Below are 23,444 nucleotides of genomic sequence, written 5' to 3'. Positions count from 1 at the left end.
CTAAAAAATAAGCCACTAATTTATTTAATCATTTTTGGAAGGACCAAGAATGTAATGATTATTTCACCACTAGAAGGTGATAAGTAAGTGTAGGTCACCTGTTCACATCTAATTAACCTTCTCTTGAAGTTATATGGATTTCAGGAACAGGGGGCAGGAACATCTGGTTCCATAGCTCCACATGTTTTTATTATAAGTTATTTGTTGTTCTTGTTGTGTTATTTAATAAATTAACAAGTCAGGAAACAGACATAGCTGTGTGGACATTTTTTATTCGAACTTGTGCCTCAAGAAAAACTTACCACCAATATTAGTGGTTTGTGGCAATAATAGCTTTTCTGAGACGTATCCAGAACCTCATGTTACTCAGTGGGTCTCTGCTCCACTTCAGGTATGTGTTCTTCTTTAGATGTTTATGAAGTCCAAACACTTTTTTAGTTTTCTTTTCTTCCACATCTTCCAGAATGATGATGATAATGTTGGCATTGCGTTCCATCATAAAGCGAGACTGAGCTAATTCAAACTCAAAGCGACACCAGGCACTTTCAATGAAGTGTTGAGACACAACTACAACGATTTTACGACTGCCCATTATTCCCTCATCGATAATGTTGGAGGCGATGGACTTCCCTGCTTGAAAATCCCGCATATGAAGGCAAAGCTGAATAGGTGGAACACCGTTCTCCAGATTCTCCATCAATTCATTCATGACCCAGACTTCATCATAGCTGGAGAAAATCACAAATGCATCATAGGAACATTCTTGTTGACCAGGTGATCTGTAGCCTCTCAGTAAAATACAGCAATACTGAAGATAAAACTGGAACCTATAAACCAAGAATGATAAAAGAACTACTACTGTAACAAAACATACAGATAAAACTATTGTGAGTCTCTTCTTGTGCACACAGCTGTCAATGTCAAAGTCTGTTGCTCTAAAATCTGAGCTTGGTGAAAGGGTTTTACAGAAAATATTTTTTGGTTGCTTCAAAACTTTCTGTTTTTGGATAATCCACAAAATAAAGTCTGTCTGGGAGCAGGAGCAATCGATGGGGTTAGAGGACAAATCAAACTCTGAAAGGTTTGTGGGCAACTTTTGGAGAACATGAAGTGGGATGCTAGTAATGCTGTTTTTATCAACATAAAGTGATGTTAATCGTTTCAGGTCTGGGAGGTCCAGAAAATCTATAGTCATTAAATTGTTTCCTCTCAAATTTAAAAGTCTAAGCCTCTGAAGATTTTTGAATGAGTTTGGATGTAACTCTACCACACGACAGTATGACATGTCAAGGTGCTCTAGTAAAGTGAGATTATTAAATAAATATCTTTCTACATCACCCTGAAAATTATTGCCGGCAATTTTAAGAATATTAAGATTACTCAGTCCATAAAAGCAATATATGTTAGTAAAGGTGACACTTGAATAAGAAACATCCAGATACCTCAAATACTTTAAGTTACAGAAAGGTGATTGGTGTCCCATACCTACAACCTTTGTACAATGGAAATCTAGAATCTCAAGAGAATCAAGTCCATCAAATGTTCCTACAGAAAGACCAATTTGTGGATTTAGACTCAAATTTAAATACCTCAAGTGAGGGGTGCCAGAAAAAAATGAGCAGCATAATGTTAACGTAATTTGGTTTGAACTCAGATCCACGTACTGAAGCCTAGGCATGTCTATGAAGTCTGGAATTTGGGTTGCAACGTTGTTTGTAAATACTAGTTTTTCTAAAGTGTGGAGATGTGAAAGTTGCTTACCTGGCACAGTATCTAATTGATTGGAAATAAAATAAAGCTCCTTGATTTCATTAAATGGTAAATTTGCTATTTCACGAATTATACCACTCTTCACAGCTACAATTGTGGCGTTAATCATACAGCGAAATATATTAATTTTCACATCATACCTTTCTTTCATGTAATAATATACCTCATGAAAATTAATAAAGCAAAGACCATCTAAATAGTCTGCATCCGATGAAAAAATCCTGTAATCATCCTTGTACTTTCCAAATTTCAGCCTTTTGACATTAAGACCATGTAGAGCTTGTAGACCAGCTTTCTGAGCAGCAGATGAAGCAAAGGCAGATCGGATGTCCAGTTCTCGGAGATAAATGTCTTTGAAAGCTCCTGGTTCAATGTGTAATAACGGATTCCTAGAGAGAATTAAAGTCATGTTTCTGCCGATCTCTTGAAACACAACAGTGTGATTAGCTTTGATGATGGATATATTGTTGGCATGTAGATCAAGCAAACTGAAGTCTTTGAAAATGCTCATGAATGGAGGGAGAGACATGGACTGGATGTTATTTGTCCCGACTCTAAGCTCCTCCAGCTTGGTTAGGTTATTTATTTGAATCTGTAAGGATGAGAGACCAACATCCACAAGAATTAGTCTTTGTAGATTATGTAAAGAATTCAAGAATCCAGGTCCAAAATGTCTAATAGGGTTTCCAGTGAGAATCAAGGTAGTCAAATTCTTCACATTGTAGAAGGTGTCATTTTCAATGTGCTTGACTTGGCATCTGAAAACAAATACATACATACATTATCATTTATACAGCAATACATTATACAACATATTTAGATTGTAACAAATTTGCTTACCTTGACAGATCAAGAACTCGTAGAAAAGGCAAAACTGGAAAAACAGTCTTTTGTAAGTGTTTCAAAATATTAAAACTGAAATCCAGAGTTTGAATGGAGGAAGGAATACTGGGTGGTATATAGCTGAGGTTTCTTCCTATACATGAGTATTGCAGATTCTCAGTAATCTAAATAATTGAATGAATGAATAAACAAAATGAATTTCACAACTGTAATTAAAAGAGTTATGAATAACACAGACTTAAATGAAATAATATATATATAACTTACTTTTGTGCACAAGTCTCCAGCACTTATGGAAAAATAAATCATGAAAGCACTTACAGTGAAGAAATTCATCTTGATCAGTGATCTTAATCTCTCAACTGGTCATAAAAATGTGAACCAGCCTTGGTAGATCTCTTTAATTATAAGGAACAAATGCCAAAGTTTTCAACAATGAGGAACAATGGGCGATAGGATTTCATAGGGAAGTAGGATTGTGCTTAATTTTATAAATGAAGAAGTACCTTGCTGAATAGATGCACTGTAATATAAAAATCTAAATTCCTCTACAACTCTGTCAGGACCACTATCGTCAAATAACTTACAATTAGCATACATTTTTAGGTTGGGGGTAGGGTTCCGTTCTGTGCAAACCACTCTCTGCCAATCCATGCAGCCTAGCATGGATATGAGCAGGGAGAGCATAAAATTGAAATTGATTATTTTATGTAACAACATAATTCAGTAGTCTGACTCAAGACATATTCAATGCCAAGTCCTGACTGGACAAGAGGAGAAGTTGGGGATGGAGGTAGGTGACTAGCTTCTGAGCAAAACGATAGCTGCTGAATAATGACTGAAAGGACCTTATAAAGGGAATTATGATTGGCGTCGTATTTCTATAGTTAGACGTGGATCAGCTGATGCGAGCTTGACTAACATGACCTGCCAGAACTAACGCTACGCTCCATTTATACATAATATAAATGTAAAAAAAATAAAATAATAATGCTTATGTGTACATTATTTTGCATATTAATATTGTGGTAGCCTAGGGATGTCATCTGGCATAGAATTGATGATCAGAGACCAGTGATATTAACAACTCCTCCACTGCTGTTGTTGTGTGTGCTTTTTCCACCGAACATTTTTAACTATTTTTTAAACAGAGAAAAAGCCAAATCTGTAGCACTCAGCGTGGAATAGATGTTCAGCACTTGAGCGTGAGGCAAGGGAGAATGCAGGAGATTCACAAGTTACTTCACTTGAACAGCCTTTAATAATAAAGAACGCAGGAGAAATCCAACTTGGAAACAATACAAATGACTAGTAACAAAGTGTACAGATGTAAGGCCAGACGACAACTAAGGAACAGACAGAAACTATTAACAAAACAGTTATTAACAAAACAGGTGCGTGGAATCATCAAATAAACAAAACAAGGACAGGAATGTGACCAAATAAGGGAAAACAGAAAACCAAATCGTGGCAACACAAGACGAAACGGGTCAATAGTCCTGACAGTCACACCACATATATCCTAAGGGCTCAAGGAGACCGCTACTTAAAAACCCTAAACAGAGGAGCAATCACAGAGTTAGCACATAGTTGTCCTCAGATAGCTAGTAGGGCTGTGTATTGCCAAGAATCTGGCGATACGACACATATCACAATACAGGGGTTGCGATACGATATATTGTGATACAATTCGATATTGTAAACAAGGCGATATATTGGGATATTTCTTATTTTAGGAATAAGATATACTTTAACCCTTTAACTGTCACCGTCCCCTCTGTTTGTAATATGGTGAAGTTTACTTTATTAAATAAAAAATAAATCATTCTTTGAAAACCATTTTAAAATCACACATTGCATTACCATGGAAATTGTACATCAAAATCATATTACAAAATGTTTTCGTTCATGAATTATAAAAATGTAACTTTTGATCTGCATTTTCATGTCTATGTTCAAGATAGGGAGTGACAGTTAAAGGGTTGAAGAAAGCTGTAATTAAGAACACACCACAATATGCAAAACTCAGCAAAAAGTTCAGTTCAGAAAGTTCAAAAGATAAGTCCCTGTAACATTCTTATTGACAGTTTGATCTGAACTTAAGAATTATTAAGTTACAAATAATTGTAAAACAATAAAATAAATACATGTACCGAATATTCCTAGAACCTCTTTGTTCTGAGAATTTCACAAGTTTTGGATTTCACAAGATTTCAGTTGGTATTTATGTTCTGCGTGGAATAACCAACTGCAAAAAAAATGCCCCACCACGAGAGAAAGCAGCGAAAGCAAGAGAAAGCTACCACACTGCCCGCCGCGAAGACCCTTTTACATGGGATGCGGCAAGCAGCAAAACCGCCATGCAGCCTACACCCCTCCACACAGCAGAAGCACCCCATGGCCTGTGCAGGCGGTGCCCGCATCATGATCCCGGGGCGGACGTTACCACAAAAGCCGAAATGACGCCACGCTGCAACTTCGTACACCAAGGTGGAAGCAGGAACTATTCTTTTTATCCTCCATTACTAGCGGCGATCTATATAAACGATAACATTAGTGGCATGCCTTTATGCTAAGATTTCCTGTCACTGTTTAAATTCAGAGATAAGAAAACTGTCATCTAGCCGTCGGGATATAAACTCAAAACGAAGCATCTGTCATGAATCTTGTATGATTTTTAAAAAATATCGATATTCTGTTTTTTAAAATTGATACAGTATCGCTAAACAAAATATTGCGATACGTGTATCGATATTTTCTTACACCCCTAATAGCTAGGCTCTAGAAAAGAGGACCACTGCAATTGCCAAGACCACCAGCAGTGGGCTGTCTAATTGTAAATCCTATAAGGAAAGACAGCACTATCTAAGCAGGGTTCAAGGAGACCGCTACTTAAAAACCCAAAGCAGGGGAGCAATCACTAAGCTAGCATATAGCTATCCTCAGATAGCTATGTTTCCAGGAAAAGGGCTCACCGCAACGGCAAGTTCACAGACGGCCTCCGTAGATGTGACAGGACAGTTACCTTGGGACTGGAGCGGACACTGGAGTGGACTCTGAGGGCTCACTGCAACTGCAAGTTCACAGACGGCCTCCATAGATGTGACAGGACAGTTACCTTGGGACTGAAGCGGACACTGGAGTGGACTCTGAGGGCTCCCGGGCTGGAGCGGAATCCTCAGTAGACTCTGAGGGCCCTCAAACCAGAGCGGGCTCTAGAGAGGACTCTGAGGGTTCCTGGACTGGAACGGATTCTGAGGAGTGCTCCTGGGCCAGCAAAGCAGGAAGCTTAAGTGGGGCCAGCAAAACAGAGAGCTTAGGTGCGGCCGGCAGGGCAAGGAGCTTGGTTGGAGCTAGCAAAGCAAGGAGCTCAGTAACTTCTGGGGTCACTAAAGTCGGGTCCTCCAGGACCACTGGACTAGGGACCACAGTAGTGGACTCCTCCACTCCTCCTAGGGAGTTCCCTCGTCCTTCTCAACCTTCACTTATGAGACTGAGGCAGCAAAGCGCCACTGTCCTCTAGAGATGCAGTGGCAGACTGGCCTTCTTCGGGAGGTCTACCATGGGCACAAACTGACCTGATGGTACTATTAAACTGCGGTAACAGAGGTAGTCTGTGAAACCCCAAAATGAGAGAGTCTTTAGCCCCTCCATCTTCCACAGAAGCAAGGGGTTATCCAGGCAGATTTTATTTAGTTCAGAGTTGCAAAGTTCCAGCCCTACTGCAAAGGTCTAAAAACCTCCTAACCCCATCCCCTGTTGATGCAGTGCCGCCAACATCTAGAGTCCGGCTTTTCGCTCCTTCTTAGAAGCTGAAGAAAGAATCTGTATGCCCATGGTCCAAAAGAAAAGAAAAGAGTCTAACTGCTGGATCTTGAAATGGCTGAAGTTTTCTGTCACTGATCACTCGAAGAAAACAATGAAGATCCAAGTACAATTTAATATCCAAGACAAAAATCCAAAACAGAGAAAAACTGAAGTCCAAACAAAAGAAACAATAGTACAGAAGAGTGCCCTCTGGTTGCTGTCATGGGCATTCCAGCAGATGGCTGTGGCAGTCCTGCCATAACAATGGCTGGACTATACCATTCTCAGAAGGCTATACTAAGGAAGTCCCCAATTAGGGTCAGTCCCACAGTAGGCTAGCGAGCACTGACCAGTTATTGACCAGAAGCTCACAAGAGGGAGAAAATGATTCGCTAAAGAGCTAACACACAAAATATCATTAGTCCAGGATCAAAGCCTGATGCAAGCAGTGGCCATAATAGCACTAGAAGGCTGGACACAGCTATCTTCGAATAGCATTTCCCTCAGATAAGGCTGAAGATCGCCCAGACCACAGAAGTGGACCATCTACTTAAAACCCAGACAGGGGAGACAGCCTAGCACAGCCTAGAAAATGTGCTCAAGGAGACCACTACTTTAAAAAAACCCTAAAAAGGGAAGAAGTCTCTGTGCTGGAACAAAGCTATACTTAAATAACAGATTCTTAGACAAATACTTTAGCGCTTACTTGAGAGAGCTTGTGCCAAGGGGATCCCAACCTAATCATAGAAGTCAGGCTAGAACACAGCTGCCCTCAGACCACTATATTCCAGAGCAAAGTAAGTTTGTGCTGGAGCATAACCATCCGCAGACAGCTACACTCTGTTGTAGAGGTTGTTTATTTAAAGCCCTGAAGAGGGGAAACAGTCTGCTCAATGTAGTAAGTGGGATTCCCGCAGAAACCTGGGAGGCAGCCCAGTCCTAAATCCATCCAGCTTAACACAGGAAGGGATAATGTTTCCCATAACCACTTCAGATCATTGAAACACCTTAGGAGAAAAAGCTCCCAAGCATCTCTCCTCAGAGCATTTAAATATATCCACACCTAATGAGGCTCTCCACACACTATAACATGCATATTAGAGAGGCACGGCTGAGCTGAATATAGTTCTGCTCGGGATGGAGCTTTCTCATTGGAAACACTCACAATGAGCAAGCTCCTGACCAAGATACATAACGCATAGATTGTGTATGTCCTCGGGCATGGAGGCACAAACTTTCTAAAACGCTCTCGTTTGCCTTGGTCTCTCACACACACTTCAAACAGATGGCTCCAGAAGACACCAGAAGTTGGTGACGTACTATGCAAAATCAATGGACAACTCCAAACAAAGAACAAACCACATTAGTCAGGATGGAAGAAATTCATTTGACATAAATATGTATGCACTATTGTTGTATGTGTGTTTCAGAAGGGAAGTTCTGTGGTACTTGCACAAGAAGAGTATAAAAAGACCATTGTTTGTGGTATCTACAACAAATAATGGCATCTTTGCCAAAAATTGTTGAATGCAACATAAAAAGCATATAAATTCTTCTTTGAATACATGGTTAAATACATGGATAGCATTTATTTTCGAACGTGTCTTGACCCGAGCGGCATTAACATGTGCACAGCCTGCAGCCCCACAGTCAGTAAAGAAAAACCCCTTTGTCCTGCTGACTTACCTGGCCGCTGCTCCATTACTTTTATTTATTTATTTATTTACTTATTTATTATTACTTAATATTTCTGTCTGCCTGATGGATCTGTATTATTTCTGGGTTCAGTGGATTTGAAATAGAAATGTGATAGCTTAAAAAGAATTATTCCACCCTTTGTCTCAAGGACAACTTTCCTTGCCTTTACTCATTTATCAGGTCAAAGCTGTTGTGAAATAACTGAAAAGCTGTACTGACAAACTCACTGAGGGATACACAAGAACTATCAATTTTCTAAACAATATTATTGGTTTGTGGCAATAATAGCTTTCCTGAGGTGTATCCAGAATCTCATGTTACTCAGAGGGTCTCTGCTCCACTCTTTTTCAGATGTTTATGAAGTCCAACCATTTTTTTAGTCTTTTTTTTTAGACACGACCACAATGATTTTACGACTGGCCGTTATTCCTTCATCGATAATGTTGGAGGCGAAGCAAAGGCAGATTAGATGTCCAGCTCTCTGAGATAAATGTCTTTGAAAGCTCCTGGTTCAGTGTATAACAACAGATTCATAGAGAAAATCAGTCATGTTTCTGCCAATCAATCGAAACACAACTGTGTCATCGGTTTTGATTATAAATATATTGTTGCCATGTAAATTAAGTAAACTGAAGTCTTTGAAGATGCTAATGAATGGAGGGAGAGACATAGACTGGATGATAATTGTCCCGACTCTAAGCTCCTGCAGCTTGGTTAGGTTATTCATTTGAAGTTGTAAGGATGAGAGACCAACATCCACAAGAACTTTTGTACATTATGTAAAGAATTCAAGAATCCAGGTCCAAAATATCTAATAGGGTTTCCAGTGAGAATCAAAGTAGTCAAATTCTTAACATTGTAGAAAGTATCATTTTCAGTGTGATTGATTTGGCATCTGAAAGCAAATACATAAATGTAATAACATTTATAGACCAATTCATTATACAGTATATTTAAATGGTAACAATATGACAGATCAAGGACTCAAAGAAAAGACAAAACTGGAAAAAAAAAGTCTTCTGTAAGTGTTTCAAAACATTAAAACTGAAATCCGGAGTCTGCATAGAGGAAGGAATACTGGGTGGTATGTAGTTGAGGTTTCATCCCATGCATAAGTAGTGCAGATTCTCAGTAATCTAAATGAATGAATGAATGACAATTCTCAAATTTCACAACAGTAATAATAATTTTAAAAAACAGTTATGAATAACACAGATTTCAATGAAAAAACAACTTACGTCTGTGCACGATTCTCCAGCACTTATGGTAAAATAAATCACGAAAGCACTTACAGTAAAGAAATTCATTATGAGTGATCTCAACCGATCATAAAACTGTGTGCCAGCCTTGGTAGAGGTCATTAATTATAAGGAACAAATGCCAAGGTTTTCAACAATGAGGAACTATGGGTGAAAGAATGCCACAGGGAAGTAGGACAGATCTTGAATGAAGAAGTACCTTTATGAATAGATGAATTGTAATATAAAACTCGAATATCCTGTACAATTATACATAATATAAATAAATAAATTATGTGTACTTGTATATGTTCCTCCAAGCATTAATTTTTCCACTAATATTGTCGTAGCCCAGGGATGTCATTTGGTATAGAATTGGATGGTTGGAGACCAGCAATATTAACATCTCTATTATTGTTGTGCAAGTCTCTTCACTGAACGTTTTTCAACTCTCTGCGCTCAGCATGGAAAAGATGCACTTAGTCACTGTAACGTGGGCTGTGTGACAGGATAGTTGAGGATGCATATACAAGGCTTTATTCCATATAGCACAATCAGAACAGGCGTGGTCAACAACAGCAAACAACAATGACAGAGACAAGGCAAAAGAGTATTCCAGATAAACAGGAAATGGTCAGGGCAGGCAGCAAATGATCAAAAACAAGAAAACAGTCTAGGGTCAAAAACACAAAGGCACGGAAACAGGGCAGCTAGGAAACTAGGAAACACAGAATGTCAAGACAACTGATGGTTAAACATACAATACACAGCCTTGTATGTCAGTGCATTGTCAGTGCAGAAGGGCACTTCAAGAAACAGTTGTTTCTTTCCCCACACCCTTTAACCCTTTGAAGCTCTCATTCTGGAGGGTAAACCCTTTAAAGGGATTGGGGCATAGGGATGAGCACTTCCGAACGGAACGCAGAGTGTGTCTGTGAATGCATCTTTTATAGTTCTCCTGATAGACAGTGGGAGGAGTCCATAGTAGGTTCCTAGGAAGGTGTTTCTGGGAAATGCAGTCCAACTGGAAACAGTCAGAGTGGTGATGGAGCACTCTGGTGGTGAGTGGGAAAAACGACAGGGAGCGGATTTATAACAGAACCCCCACCCCCCTCCCCCTCCCTCGAATGAGCAACTCCCAGACACCCCTAAACAAACAACACAGTCCAAGAGGGTGGTGGAGTGGAGACAGAACAGAAACAGGGATGGAGATCCATGTACGGGAGGAGGGCCTGGAGATTAAGGCAGGGCTGGCAGAGCAGGGTGCAAGGGTGGAGCCAGGGGAGCAGAAAGCCAAGGTGGAGCCAGCCGAACAGGGAGCCAGGGCGGAGCTGGCAGAGTAGGAAGCCAGGGCAGCACCAGCAAGACAGGGAGCCAGGGTGGAGATAGCAGAGCAGGCAGAGGTCAGGACCACCAGGGCAGCGCAGCAGAGCACCAAGGCAGAGCAGGCAGTGCTGAAGGACACCAGGTCGGAGCAGACAACCATCACAGCAGAGCAGATGGGTCCGAAGGTCCCTGCGGTAGAGCAGATTATGCAGGAAACCAAGGTGGATCAGGCAGAAATGGAAAAGAGAGCACAGAGAGGTTAACAACGGCCTCTGCGGCTGTGACAGGACAGGCTGAGTGTTGACAGATGGCCTTCATGGCCGTGACTGGACAGACAGAGAGGTGGAGCAGGCAAAGATATCTCAGGAGGAGCTGGAGTAGACTCATGGACAGGAGCGAGCTCTGGATCTGACTCACAGACTGAAGCGGACATTGGAGCGTATTCTAGGACTAGAGTGGGTTCTGGATCAGACTAATGGACTGGAGTGGACACTGGAGGATTAGAAGAGCAGTGTGTAGCCCAAACACACACAATGGCGACCGCCATTACAGGGAGCACTGAGGATAGGGGAACAGTCTCTGTGACAACCAATGCAGAGGCCCTTGGGATGCCTGCTCTGGCCAAAACCAGCGGTGAATCCACCACACTGGAAACCAGCTTCAACTGCCTTTGGAATGCCTTGGTGTCCTAAATGCAACATTCAAGATGCTTGAAAACACTGGAGTGGCATCTGTGATAGCCGAAGACTGTGGCTTGACATCCATAACGGCTGGACCATGATTTTGCAGGTTCATTGAGTCCATAATGGAAAATGTCCTTTAATACAATTTCACTAAATGGTACTAGACAGGTCAACTCACAGAACTGGTGAACATAATCCTTACAAGAGAGGTTCTTTTGCCGAAGGTGAAGAAGCTGATCAGATTGGTCCTAGACTGGTTTAAATAGCTCCATAAAACCACTGAATCCGGGCATGGCTGAGTATTCTGTAATGTTGGGAGCATGACAATGAAGTTGAGAATCCATATGCAAGGCTTTATTCCATAAAGCATAATCAGAACAGGCATGGTCAACAACAGCAAATAACAATGACAGAGGCAAGGCAAAAAAGTAATCCAGATAAAACAAGCAATGATCAGGGCATGCCGCAAATGATCAAAAACAAGGAAACAGTCCAGGGTCAAAATAAACGAAGGCACGGAAACCAGAAAACACGGAAAGACAGTGGCAAGCTAAACAAACGATACTTAGCCATGCATGTGTCTGTGAGTGCATCTTTTATAGTCATAGTCTGACAGACAATGGCAGGAGTCCGTAATTGGTTCCTAGGAGGGGGTTTCTAGTAGGGCTGGGCGGTATACCTTTTCATACCGAATACCGGTGTTTTTTTTTTTAATGATATTCATTTTTCATATACCCCAATACCGGTGAGCGTGTACGTACAAAGCGCCAGGAACACAGAGCGGTGGAACGTCCCGCCGCGGGACATTGTTTGAGAGGGGGATTGTTTTGCAGTGGTACCAAACAAGCTGTATGTGTCTGCATGAGAGCGGTGGAAGCACGGCCTGTGTGTGTTGAGCGGTGAACAGCATGGACGAAGAAAATGTCACAGACAAAGAGGAACTTCTTCCGAAAAGAGGAGCCATGTCGGTTGTGTGGAAATACTTCGGCTTTAAAAAATCTGACGTTGATCAAACAACCATCATATGTAAATGTTGTTGGGCTAAAGTTGTAGCCGCAGGAGGCAACACAAGCAATTTGCTTCACCACCTCCGCCACAAACATGTCCTGGAATATGAAGAATGCATGAAACTAAGATCTGCATCCTCTTCCACATCTGCAGGTAACGATAAAGTTGGCACTGCAACACAAAACGCGACTCAGACGTCACTCAAAGACGCGTTTACTAAGGGGACTGCCTACGACAAGAAAAGCAAACGGTGGAACGATATTACCAACGCTATTACTTTCCACTTAGCTAAAGACATGGTACCGCTTAATACTGTTGAGAAAGTTGGCTTCATGATTAAAGTACTGGATCCCAGATATGTTTTACCAAGTCGAAATTACTTTAGCCGAACAGCAATCCCTAACTTGTACCAAAAGCACAGAGCCAAGGTAGAAGCAGACTTGGCTACCGTTCGCCACTTCTCAGCAACAACTGATTTATGGTCTAGTCGGAGCATGGAGCCATACCTAAGCCTGACTGTTCACTTTATAAGTGACGACTGGGTGTTGCATAGTCATTGTCTGCAAACAAGCTTTTTCCCCGATGATCACACTGGCGAGTTACTAGCAGCAGGCTTGCAAGAGGCACTGGATTCCTGGGGGCTGTCGGAGCACAGACTAGTGGCCATCACAACAGACAGTGGAGCCAACATCATTAAGGCAATTGAGCTGAATAATTGGACAAGACTCCAGTGCTTTGGTCACAGGCTTCACCTAGCCATTGGTAAGCCCTAGTTATTATATTAATTTGACTATACATTTAATTAATCTGACTGTTATAATAAATATATAATAATAATAGTAATACCCTTTTGCCGTTTTTACAGAGAGAACTATGAAAGATGACCGCATACAGCGTGCAGTTGGAGTCTGCAAAAAAATTGTGGCAGCCTTTTCATACTCATGGAAAAAAAGGAGGGACCTGGCCAAGGTACAGGATGAACTGGGTCTTCCAAAGCACCAGCTCACAACTGAGACGCCCACCAGGTGGGGATCACGTCAGATGATGATTCAAAGAGTATTAGAGCAAGAGAGAGCCATCAATCAGGTTCTAACAGCTGACAAAAAGTCAAGGCATTTAATCCTCAGGTGGCAAGATGTGGAAGTCCTGGAGGCTGTCAACAAGGTGTGTGGTTGTTTTTCTTTTATTATGTGCTATTTTTAACAAAGCTCTTTTTTCTATTCCTTTGCATCCAGTGAATGCACTTCTTTAATTTTATTGTTACGAAAATAACATTAATGTCTCTCCCTCTCTCTCTCTTTCTCTCTGTCAGGTGTTGAGCCCACTCCAGGACTTCACAGATGCCTTATCTGGAGAGCATTATGTCAGCGTGTCATACGTAAAGCCAGTACTTCATCTGTTCAACACTACCATTCTTGCTGAGGAAGATGACAACACTGAACTGGCCAGGGATGTGAAGAGAAACATTCTAGCCTACTTGAATGAGAAATACTCAGACGCACACACAGATGACCTGCTCGATATCGCATCTTTCCTTGATCCACGATTCAGAACCACCTACACAAAGAAAGAAAATGTGGAACATGCCATTTCCAGAGCTGTGGAAGAAATCAAGTCACTCAAGGATCAACAGCAAGACCCTCTCCCTGGGCCTTCTGGTGCTGCAGCAGCTGCAGCAGGGCCTGTTGCTCCACCTGAGGAAAAGAGAAAAAAGTCCTTGTCCAGCTTTTTCAAAAAGCAGAGCACCAGCAGCATGGGCTGCAGCGGAGAAACACTCTCAGAGGAGGAAAACATCAAGATGAAGCTGAGAGCCTACTTGCAGACCACAGAGGTTGACAGTGATGCAGACCCTTTGCAGTGGTGGAGATGCTATCAGGCAAACTTCCCCGTGTTGCAAAACTAGCTCAACCGTATTTATGCATACCTGCCACACGTGCTCCGTCTGAGAGAGTGTTCAGCACTGGTGGCAATATCATCACATGCCATAGAGCTGCACTCAAACCAGATACTGTGGACCGTCTGGTTTTCCTTGCTCAAAATTTGTGATGGCTGAAATGCCTAATTTATGGAGCTTGTCCATGAGGTTGAAATATATGCATTGTTTCAATGCTACAGGATAAGCCTGCAAGCCATATTGCACTTCTTTTATATTTTTGATACTTGAATACAGTGTACTGTTCCTGGGGTTGAGCAATAGTATTATTTATGCAAGCTGCATACTTTTAGTTTACTATTTATTATATGTTTAAAAGTGTGTATGAATATACCTCATCTTGAAGCAAAGTCTGTATGGATGCAAGTTGCCTTAGTGAAGGTTTAGTTGTTTAAGAAGTTTTCAAGTTAAACTTCTTTTATATTTTAAATACTTGAATACTGCCTGGTTGGACTTGAAGTAATATTATTAATGTTTCACAAAGTGAAAAGTTTCACTCCTTTTGTATTTACCTGTTTCAGGTAATTTGCCTTAATGAAAGTCCAGTGGATAAAGTTTTCATTTTGCAGTTACAGGGGACATATTGTTTACATTGTAGCCAGCCTAAAGATGTTTTCAAGTTGCAAAACTTGCACAATAAAGTGTTGTGTATTTTGACTGCAAGTCATGAATTCTGATTTCTTCACCTCATTACAATTATGAGTGCCACTGTCACCTCTTTGTGAACAGCAGCATTTTGTGAGACCAATCAAACCTGGGTTAATACTAGTCCGGTCAATGTAAGCCAATATACTGCAGTAATTATTCTCTAATTTATTAGGAAATGGGGTTAACACCTAGTCATGCATGGAAAAAAAAAATACCGTCAAATACCGTGACATGGATATAATTTTGAAAAATACCGTGATATAAATTTTTGGTCATACCGCCCAGCTCTAGTTTCCAGGAAAATCCATCCAGGTGGAAACAGTCAGAGTGGTGATGGAGCACTCTGGTGGTGAGTGGGAGGATTAAATATATGGGTTAATTAAATACATGGCACTTGTGGTATCATCAGGGAGTGGACACAGACAGTCTTAGTTCTTGTAACTGAAATCTTGCCTGTCATAAAGAAATGTGCACCTTTGAAGCCAAAATAGTTTAAATTTAGCCAGTTGTTTTGTAAAAGAAATGCAGACAAATGACTGGTGTGTTTTGAACAGGAAAGTCTATAGTTATTAACCACTGAAGGACTATGTTTTTTGTTTTGTTTTTTTAGCAGTGGAGCTGTTTGAGCCTAATTGAATGTAGTTAACAAAATGCCAGTGTATAAGAGTGTAGTAGAAAATATATTAATATGCACTCTTTAGGGGTAAATAAGGAACTCAGACTCTCAGAATAACTCCACAACAAAAACTGTAATTGACAACTTTTATGATAATTAAGAACTTGCATATCTGTCATCATTAACTATGTAATATTATATCAACATATCTTATATGTGAAACCTAAACAAGGCTTACTTGGTGTACAAATTCGCTACTTGCATTTTAAGACTTGCTGGTTTCAAAAAAATGTAATTTTTTTTTATAATTTTGTGATATAAAATGCATTACTGTGTGCACAATTTAGTGATTCTGTGTTTAAATAAAATTAGGTAAGCTTACAACTAAAATAAAGTAGACAAGTTTGGGCTGTGATGAAGTAAAAGATTGCAGGTTTATGTCCCGTGGCGGCAGTCAACAATCATTTTGTAGCTACAACGTTTTTTCATGGATGCTATAACATATTAATGCTAAAAACTTTTTTTGACTACAAAAATAACAATTAAATATTGTATAAACAAAGACTTAATTTACAGCAAATTATATTGTTATATTGTCAAAAGCATAAATGTAGCTGTTAACATTTTTGACAAGCAGATGTCCTTAGTGTTATCACATTTATGATTACCATATCATTTTTTCACGGTTTCAAAACATAATTTAACTTAATAGCTTTAAAATCCTCAATGAAAAATTACTTAAATTCTGGGTATTTATTAAGGTATAAAACATTAATAAATACCTTTCATTTTCAATATGATACAGTATATTCAGATGCACTGTACATTGCTTTCATTGTATAAATTAGGGTAGTCATGCAATAATCAAAAGGAATTTTGCACAAACAATTTTCTTAAAATTCAGTTGATAGCAGTTCCAAACAAATCTCAGTTTGTCTATCATTAGCCAAATTTGCAGAGAGAGAATGTATATACTGAACGACAGTGATTATACCAGCCATTACCAGACAGCGTTATCAGCAGGGCTCTCAAGTTTTAGAAAAAGTTTGGAGTGAGATTATATCTGTTAGGAGAGGAGCCCCTCGGCCCCACGCAATTCTCTCCAGTTTTTGCTAGAAGTTAAATTTGATCTATTGTTCATAATTGACCAGCACAAAATAGAAACTAGAACAACTGGTAAGTTTGATTAAAGTCAAATTCATAAAAAATAAAAGAAAATGTCTTGTATATTTCAAAAATACAAATGTTTCAGAGAAATTTGGCCCCAAATGAGCCAATGAACAGCAGTGCTCAATGTAGATACTGTAGGCCTACACATACAATATTGCAAAACTTGCTCTGAGCATGTAAAGCTGTGTGTGTGTGTGTGAGAGAGAGAAAGTACATATTTCAGTATATGAATGGCATTTTGTATTGCAAGTGTTTGTTGCACATATTTATGCCTTGATGACAGTGGAAGGGGCTCAAACTTAACTAGTAACTAGTTGCATGTAATGGAATTACACAATTTAATTACAAAATAATTGTAACTAATCGGTTACAGTTGCTGAGAAACAATGTAAATTACAATGTTAAATTACAGTTACTTTAAATTACATCTGAATATTTTCACACAGATTTGATTAATTTCTTTTCCAAATTGCATTGACTGCTCTAAAATATGAGACAAAATGTTTCAGAAGTTTAGGACACAAAATAGGACACATGCTTATTCAATAACTGATTTATTTCCATATTTTGGTTTATGTATATGTGTTATTTTTTAAGATTAACTGTTTTTTTTTTCTCCAAGGCATTGTTAGATGCCAGTGTTTCCGGTCATAGCTATGCAAGGATTTCATTTTAAAAATGGTATCATAGCTATTAAACTATATCTTCTAAGATTTTAAATCTGTATTTAACCTAACCTAAGCTAGGTGCTAAAGTCTGATTTTGTGGTGGCTGTGCTTTAAAATTAAATTACTAATCTCTGATTCAAGTGATGAAGGATTTTGTAAATCTGACAGTAATTAGTGTTGAGTGCTACTGTAAGGTTAACCCTGCCTGCTTTAAAAGTTTCAAAAGGATTAACAGTTGAAAACATTAGTCAGAAATTTAGAAAAGTAATCAATTTGGATAAATTTGTCTGTTTTATCAGATTTATCAATTATCTAGTCCTTTCCTTAGTTTCCAGTAGCCCAAACTTAGTTTAAGGTGTTGGAGAGCTAATTTTGCATAAATTTGGCTATATTCCCCAACATCAGCTCTCAGTATCTTTGATGCAGGCAAGTGATTTCGTCCAGGAATCGTAAAATGAAGAAAAAAGAAAACAAAACCAAAACAAAACAAACAAACAAAAAACAGAAGAATGGGTTACCTACTGCATTTATTGTGTTAGTTTTTAGTAAATACAAATGGCAACCTCCGCTCCGTGACCGCAACGCGACCACCGCCTCATCTGCACAAAACGCTTTCACTGTGCAGCAGCCCCGCGATCGACGATTCCACCTCTTGCCTCGTCCCGTGTGTGCGCGTCCATGTTGCCGAGTGACGAACGTGACTGGAACGTGATCACGTAATTTACCCGAAAACAAAAAAAAAATTATAATTTCTGATATTTGCTGGTAGGTGGCATTTAACTGTCAAGACAGCTATGAACTCCCCCTGCAAGCCTGCGCCTCGTCCATTAACATTATATAGCGGGACAAGTTATCCCTTACTTTTTAGCGTGAGAAATACAAGGTGTGGCGTGAGAGCGTGTGAACTAGCTGAAATGCGTGTGTCTCACGGTGAATGCGTGAGACTTGAGAGCCCTGGTTATCAGCCTGATTTGGAATTCATTTTGCGATAATGACCGAATGACTTTACAATTTTCTACTTCATACTTTGTTAACAAATAGTACGCCTATATATACATGTATGAACTACTGATTTAAGTTTAGCTGATTTAAGCTTAACATTGCATTAGAGGTCATAATTCAAGCTGCGTGTCTTCTTCGATTTTAAGATCTCTCTCATTTAGTTTTTTGTGTCTCTTTTTCTTACCAGCTTTTCTTTCTTGTTCATCTGAGCAGGTTTTTTGCTGTAACCGGAGACAGGGCATCTGTCTAAGTATCAAAGAATTTATCGTCTTTTACTGAAGTCTTTTAACGGTTGTCTGAATTTTACCACTGCAACACGCATGATGGCGCCAATGACCTATTCTAGTTACGATTGTGTGAGGAGAGAAATCGAGATGATACCCCGCGTGGTGATATGAGACACGTGTAGAACCGGAAAAAGACATCGGTTTGACAGAGTCATGTAAACAGATGAGAACGTAAATGTAAGGTTCTGAATTCAACGTTGTTCCTGCATGCAAAATAATTAAGATTCAACTAAGGAATTTTCAGGTGCGGCAACGATTCTAAAAGATCATGTGCAAAATCTATGGAAAACTCCAAACGAAGAACAAACCAACATAGTCAGGATGGAAGAAATCATCTTACATCATCAATCTGTTTGCACTATTGTTGTATTTATGTTTGTTTCAAAAGGGAAGTTCTGTCACAAGAAGACTAGAAAAAGCCCATTGTTTGTGGTTTGTGTTCAGCTAAGAATGGCATCTTTGCCAAAATGGTTGAATACTACATAAAAAGCTATTAAATTCTTATTTAACATATAACAGGTGGCAAGAACATAGGGTTCTTACTGTAGCTCCACATGTTTGTATTGTATGTGTTATTTGTCATTCTTGTTGTGTTATTTAATAAATTAACAAGTCAAGAAACAGGCATAGCTGTGTGAACATTGTTTATTCCAAGACAACTTTTCAGTTGTTTATTCGTGAGACCACTTATCACCTTGGCCAGGCTTATAGAAAGCCACTACTTGTAAAAGCTGTTGTGAAATAACTGGAAAGCTGTACTAACAAACTTTCTGAACTATCCATCTTCTAAGCAGTATTATTGGTTTGTGGAAATAATAGCTTTCCTGAGGCGTATCCAGAATCTCATGTTACTCAAAGGGTCTCTGCTCCATTTCAAGTATGTGTTTTTCTTCAGATGTTTATGAAGTCCAAACACTTTCTTAGTCTTTCTCTCTTCGACATCTTCCAGAATGATGATGATGATGTTGGCATTGCGCTCCAACATAAATCGAGACTGAGCTAATTCAAACTCAAAACGGCACCAGGCACTGTCAATGAAGTGTTGAGACACGACCACAATGATTTTACGACTGCCCATTATTCCTTCATCGATAATGTTGGAGGTGATGGACTTCCCTGCTTGAAAGTCCCTCATATGAAGGCAAAGCTGAATAGGTGGAACACCGTTCTCCAGATTCTCCATCAGCTCATTCATGACCCAGACTTCATCATAGCTGGAGAAAATCACAAATGCGTCATAGGAACATTCTTGTTGACCTGGTGATCTGTAGCCTCTCAGTAAAATACAGCAATACTGAAGATAAAACTGGAACCTATAAACCAAGAATGATAAAAGAACTACTACTGTAACAAAACATACAGATAAAACTATTGTGAGTCTCTTCTTGTGCACACAGCTGTCAATGTCAAAGTCTGTTGCTCTAAAATCTGAGCTTGGTGAAAGGGTTTTACAGAAAATATTTTCCGGTTGCTTCAAAACTTTCTGATTTTGGATAATCCACAAAATAAAATCTGTCTGGGAGCAGGAGCAATCGATGGGGTTAGAGGACAAATCAATCTCTGAAAGGTTTGTGGGCAACTTTTGGAGAACATGAAGTGGGATGCTAGTAATGCTGTTTTTATCAACATAAAGTGATGTTAGTCGTTTCAGGTCTGGGAGGGCCAGAAAATCTATAGTCATTAAATTGTTTCCTCTCAAATTTAAAAGTCTAAGCCTCTGAAGATTTTTGAATGAGCTTGGGTGTAACTCTACCACATGACAGTATGACATGTCAAGGTGCTCTAGTAAAGTGAGATTACTAAATAAATAACTTGCTACATCACCCTTAAATTTATTGCCGGCCATTTTAAGAATTTTAAGGTTATTCGGTCCATAAAAGCTGAATATATTAACAAATGTGATACTTGAATAAGAAACATCCAGATACCTTAAATATTTTAAATTGGACAGAGATGAATAGTATCCCAAATCTAAAACCCTTGTATGGTGGAAATCAAGAATCTCAAGGGAAGCAAGTCCATCAAATCCTCCTAATTCAAGGCCAATTTCTCCATTTTGACTCAAATTTAAATATCTGAGTTGAGGGGTGCCAGACAAAAGTGTGGTGCAGCATCGTGTTAAGGTCATTCGGTTAGAGCTCAAATCCAAATACTGAAGCTTAGGCATGTCTGTGAAGGAGGTTCCAGCACGAAGAGGTTCAATGTTGTGTGCAATTACTAGTTTTTCTAAAGTATGGAGATGTGAAAGCTGTTTACCTGGTAAAGTTAATAATTGATCTTGAAGCAAGTAAAGCTCCTTGATTTCATGAAAAAATACATACTCCATCTCATGAATGACACCGCTCTTTACTATTACATTTGTGGCATTAATCATACAGCGAAAGATAGAAACTGGCTCACTTGGCCTTTCAATAATATAGTAATATATCTCCTGGAAATGGATAAAGCAAAGGCCATCTAAAACATGAGCATCTGAGAACTGAAATTTGAATTCTCCCCTGAACTTTCCAAACATTAGTCTTTTGACATTAAGACCATACAGAGCTTTTAGACCAGCTTTCTGAGCAGCAGATGAAGCAAAGGTAGATCGGATGTCCAGTCGTCTGAGATAAACATCTTTGAAAGCTCCTGGTTCAATGTATGATAACGGATTCCTAGAGAGAATCAAAGTCATGTTTCTGCCAATCTCTCGAAACACAGCAGTGTGATGAGTTTTGATAACAGATATATTGTTGCCATGTAGATCAAGTAAACTGAAGTCTTTGAAGGAGCTCATGAATGGAGGGAGAGACATGGACTGGATGTTATTTGTCCCGACTCTAAGCTCCTGCAGCTTGGTTAGATTATTTATTTGAAGTTGTAAGGATGAGAGACCAACATCCACAAGAACTAGTCTTTGTAGATTACGTAAAAAATTCAAGCATCCAGGTCCAAAATATGTAATTGGGTTTCCAGTGAGAATCAACGCAGTCAAATTCTTCACATTGTAGAAAGTGTCATTTTCAATGTGCTTGATTTGGCATCTAAAAGCAAGTACATAAATTTAATATAATTTATAGAGCAACACATTATACAACATGTTTACATGGTAACAATATTGCTTACCTTGACAGATCAAGGACTCTTAAAAAAGACAAAACTGGGAAAACAGTCTTTTTTAAGTGCTTCAACACATTAAAACTGAAATCCAGAGTTTGAATAGAGGAAGGAATACTGGGTGGTATATAGCTGAGGTTTCTTCCCATGCATGAGTAGTGCAGATTCTCAGTGATCTTCAGTTTAAAAAATAAATTAAAATATTCACATCACATAAAAAAGGAATAAAGAAGAGATTTACATTAAGAAAACTTACTTTTGTGCACGACTCTCCAGCCCCTATAGAAAAACATATAATGAAAGAACTGACAGTGAAGAAATTCATCTTGACTCTACGCAACCTGTCATAAAATAAGCCAGCCTGTTTTGAGGTCACTGAATATGAGGAACTAAAGCCATGGCTTTATACAATGAGAAATTTTTGCTGAAAATACATAGAGAGAAGTAAACTTGAATAAGTCATTCATTTGCAAAGCATCCCAAATGAATTAAAGCGAAACAACATTTATAAAGACGTGAAATAAAAATATATGTTTCATAAAGAAAGTAATTACCTCTGCCATTCATAATCAACCAGCTAAATCTGACATTTAAGTTACTAAAATAGCCACTAACCATGATGACATGATCACCAAAAACATAGGAAACATGTAACTGACTGCTCAGGACTTTGATTTAAAACTAATTTACTGGCAAGCAAGTTAAAAACACACACACACACACACACACACAGAGGCAACAGTAATAAAAACAGCAATGAAAAACATCTTTACGTTCAGAAAACATACTTTTTTGCAAGATTCTCTGGCACCATATGGAAAAACACATTATAAAAGCACTTAAAGTGAAGAAACTCATCTTGAGTCTCTCATCAAGATTCTCTCAACCTGTTTAAAAAAAAAAGAACTAGTATTGTTTGAGGTCACTGAATATGAGAAACATGTGGTTTTAAACCATAGGGAATTTTTACAAAAATATATAGTCAAGAGTTCCTATGTTTATTCTGGTAAATCTTTAATGAGTAATTCATTTCAGAATACGTTAACTATAAGAAACAATGTTTAAAAACAATTGAAACCAATTGAAAAATATATTAAGTAAGGAAAATAACTACCTCTGCCATCCATAAATCAATCATGAATTTCTAATACAATGTCAAAATCGCATATGAAATAATAATAGTGTTTTCATGACGCGTCATCAATAAAACATTTGGAATACTATAGCCAAAAGTTTTAACAAATCAAAGAGAAGAATGCAAAAAACTTATGAACAAAAGGAGTTTGTGGTTTGGCCAAACTGAACCAGGATTTCCAGGACAAGAATCTTGACAACATTCGTGTTTGTTCTTGTCATTTCCAGTCGGGTTGGTGAAATATTAAGCTAATATCTTAATTAATACTGCTTGTACGTATCTTTACCACCTATTAACTTCAGTTTGTCAAAATATTGCACCCTTTCCTGGTTACTAAGTCCTTCTCTATATGATTTAGCAGCCTTCACATGTTTTTTATCAGTGGTTTACACAGCATAAAGTAGCAGAACAACGTATTCAGTATAGTACATTAACCGTGCAATCCATGCTGTTGTTTACATCTGGGTAACTGATCAAAGCGTGACATAGATGCAAACCCTCTATACTAATATGCCA

The 23,444-nt window shown here is 38.9% G+C and overlaps 2 protein-coding genes across 3 annotated transcripts; both read right to left on the bottom strand.

The window, feature by feature from the left end:
- Positions 1-310: 310 nt before the first annotated feature.
- On the bottom strand, positions 311-9,439 carry LOC127175172 (toll-like receptor 4). 2 transcript variants are annotated; one of them, XM_051126093.1, is made up of 3 exons: positions 9,357-9,439; positions 2,611-2,777; positions 311-2,528 (listed from the first exon to the last, which is right to left on the bottom strand). In XM_051126093.1, exons 1-3 carry the CDS (start codon positions 9,423-9,425, stop codon positions 311-313), a joined length of 2,454 nt encoding a protein of 817 aa, XP_050982050.1. In that variant the 5' UTR covers positions 9,426-9,439. The 2 variants fall into 2 exon arrangements, with proteins under 2 accessions (XP_050982050.1, XP_050982051.1); XM_051126094.1 differs by lacking the exon at positions 9,357-9,439 and adding an exon at positions 2,881-2,949.
- A 10,054-nt stretch (positions 9,440-19,493) lies between these two features.
- On the bottom strand, positions 19,494-22,118 carry LOC127175174 (toll-like receptor 4). The gene is made up of 3 exons (XM_051126095.1): positions 22,050-22,118; positions 21,803-21,969; positions 19,494-21,720 (listed from the first exon to the last, which is right to left on the bottom strand). The coding sequence occupies exons 1-3, from the start codon at positions 22,116-22,118 to the stop codon at positions 19,494-19,496; spliced, it is 2,463 nt and encodes an 820-aa protein (XP_050982052.1).
- Positions 22,119-23,444: the final 1,326 nt, after the last annotated feature.

This window comes from Labeo rohita, chromosome 13 (assembly GCF_022985175.1).
Source record: "Labeo rohita strain BAU-BD-2019 chromosome 13, IGBB_LRoh.1.0, whole genome shotgun sequence".
Lineage (NCBI taxonomy): Eukaryota > Metazoa > Chordata > Actinopteri > Cypriniformes > Cyprinidae > Labeo > Labeo rohita.
Note: the sequence above shows the minus strand (reverse complement) of the source record. Positions and strands in the feature narration are given on the sequence as shown.

Bases quoted from the DNA above. Each gene is read 5' to 3' on its own strand.
- LOC127175174 (XM_051126095.1), bottom strand. From the start codon at position 22,118: ATGAATTTCTTCACTGTCAGTTCTTTCATTATATGTTTTTCTATAGGG. The intron at 21,970-22,049 runs GTAAGTTTTCTT...TTTAAACTGAAG, and splicing joins CTGGAGAGTCGTGCACAAAA to ATCACTGAGAATCTGCACTA. The intron at 21,721-21,802 runs GTAAGCAATATT...ACTTGCTTTTAG, and splicing joins AGAGTCCTTGATCTGTCAAG to ATGCCAAATCAAGCACATTG.
- LOC127175172 (XM_051126093.1), bottom strand. From the start codon at position 9,425: ATGAATTTCTTTACTGTAAGTGCTTTCGTGATTTATTTTACCATAAGT. The intron at 2,778-9,356 runs GTAAGTTGTTTT...TCAATTATTTAG, and splicing joins CTGGAGAATCGTGCACAGAC to ATTACTGAGAATCTGCAATA. The intron at 2,529-2,610 runs GTAAGCAAATTT...ATTTGTTTTCAG, and splicing joins CGAGTTCTTGATCTGTCAAG to ATGCCAAGTCAAGCACATTG.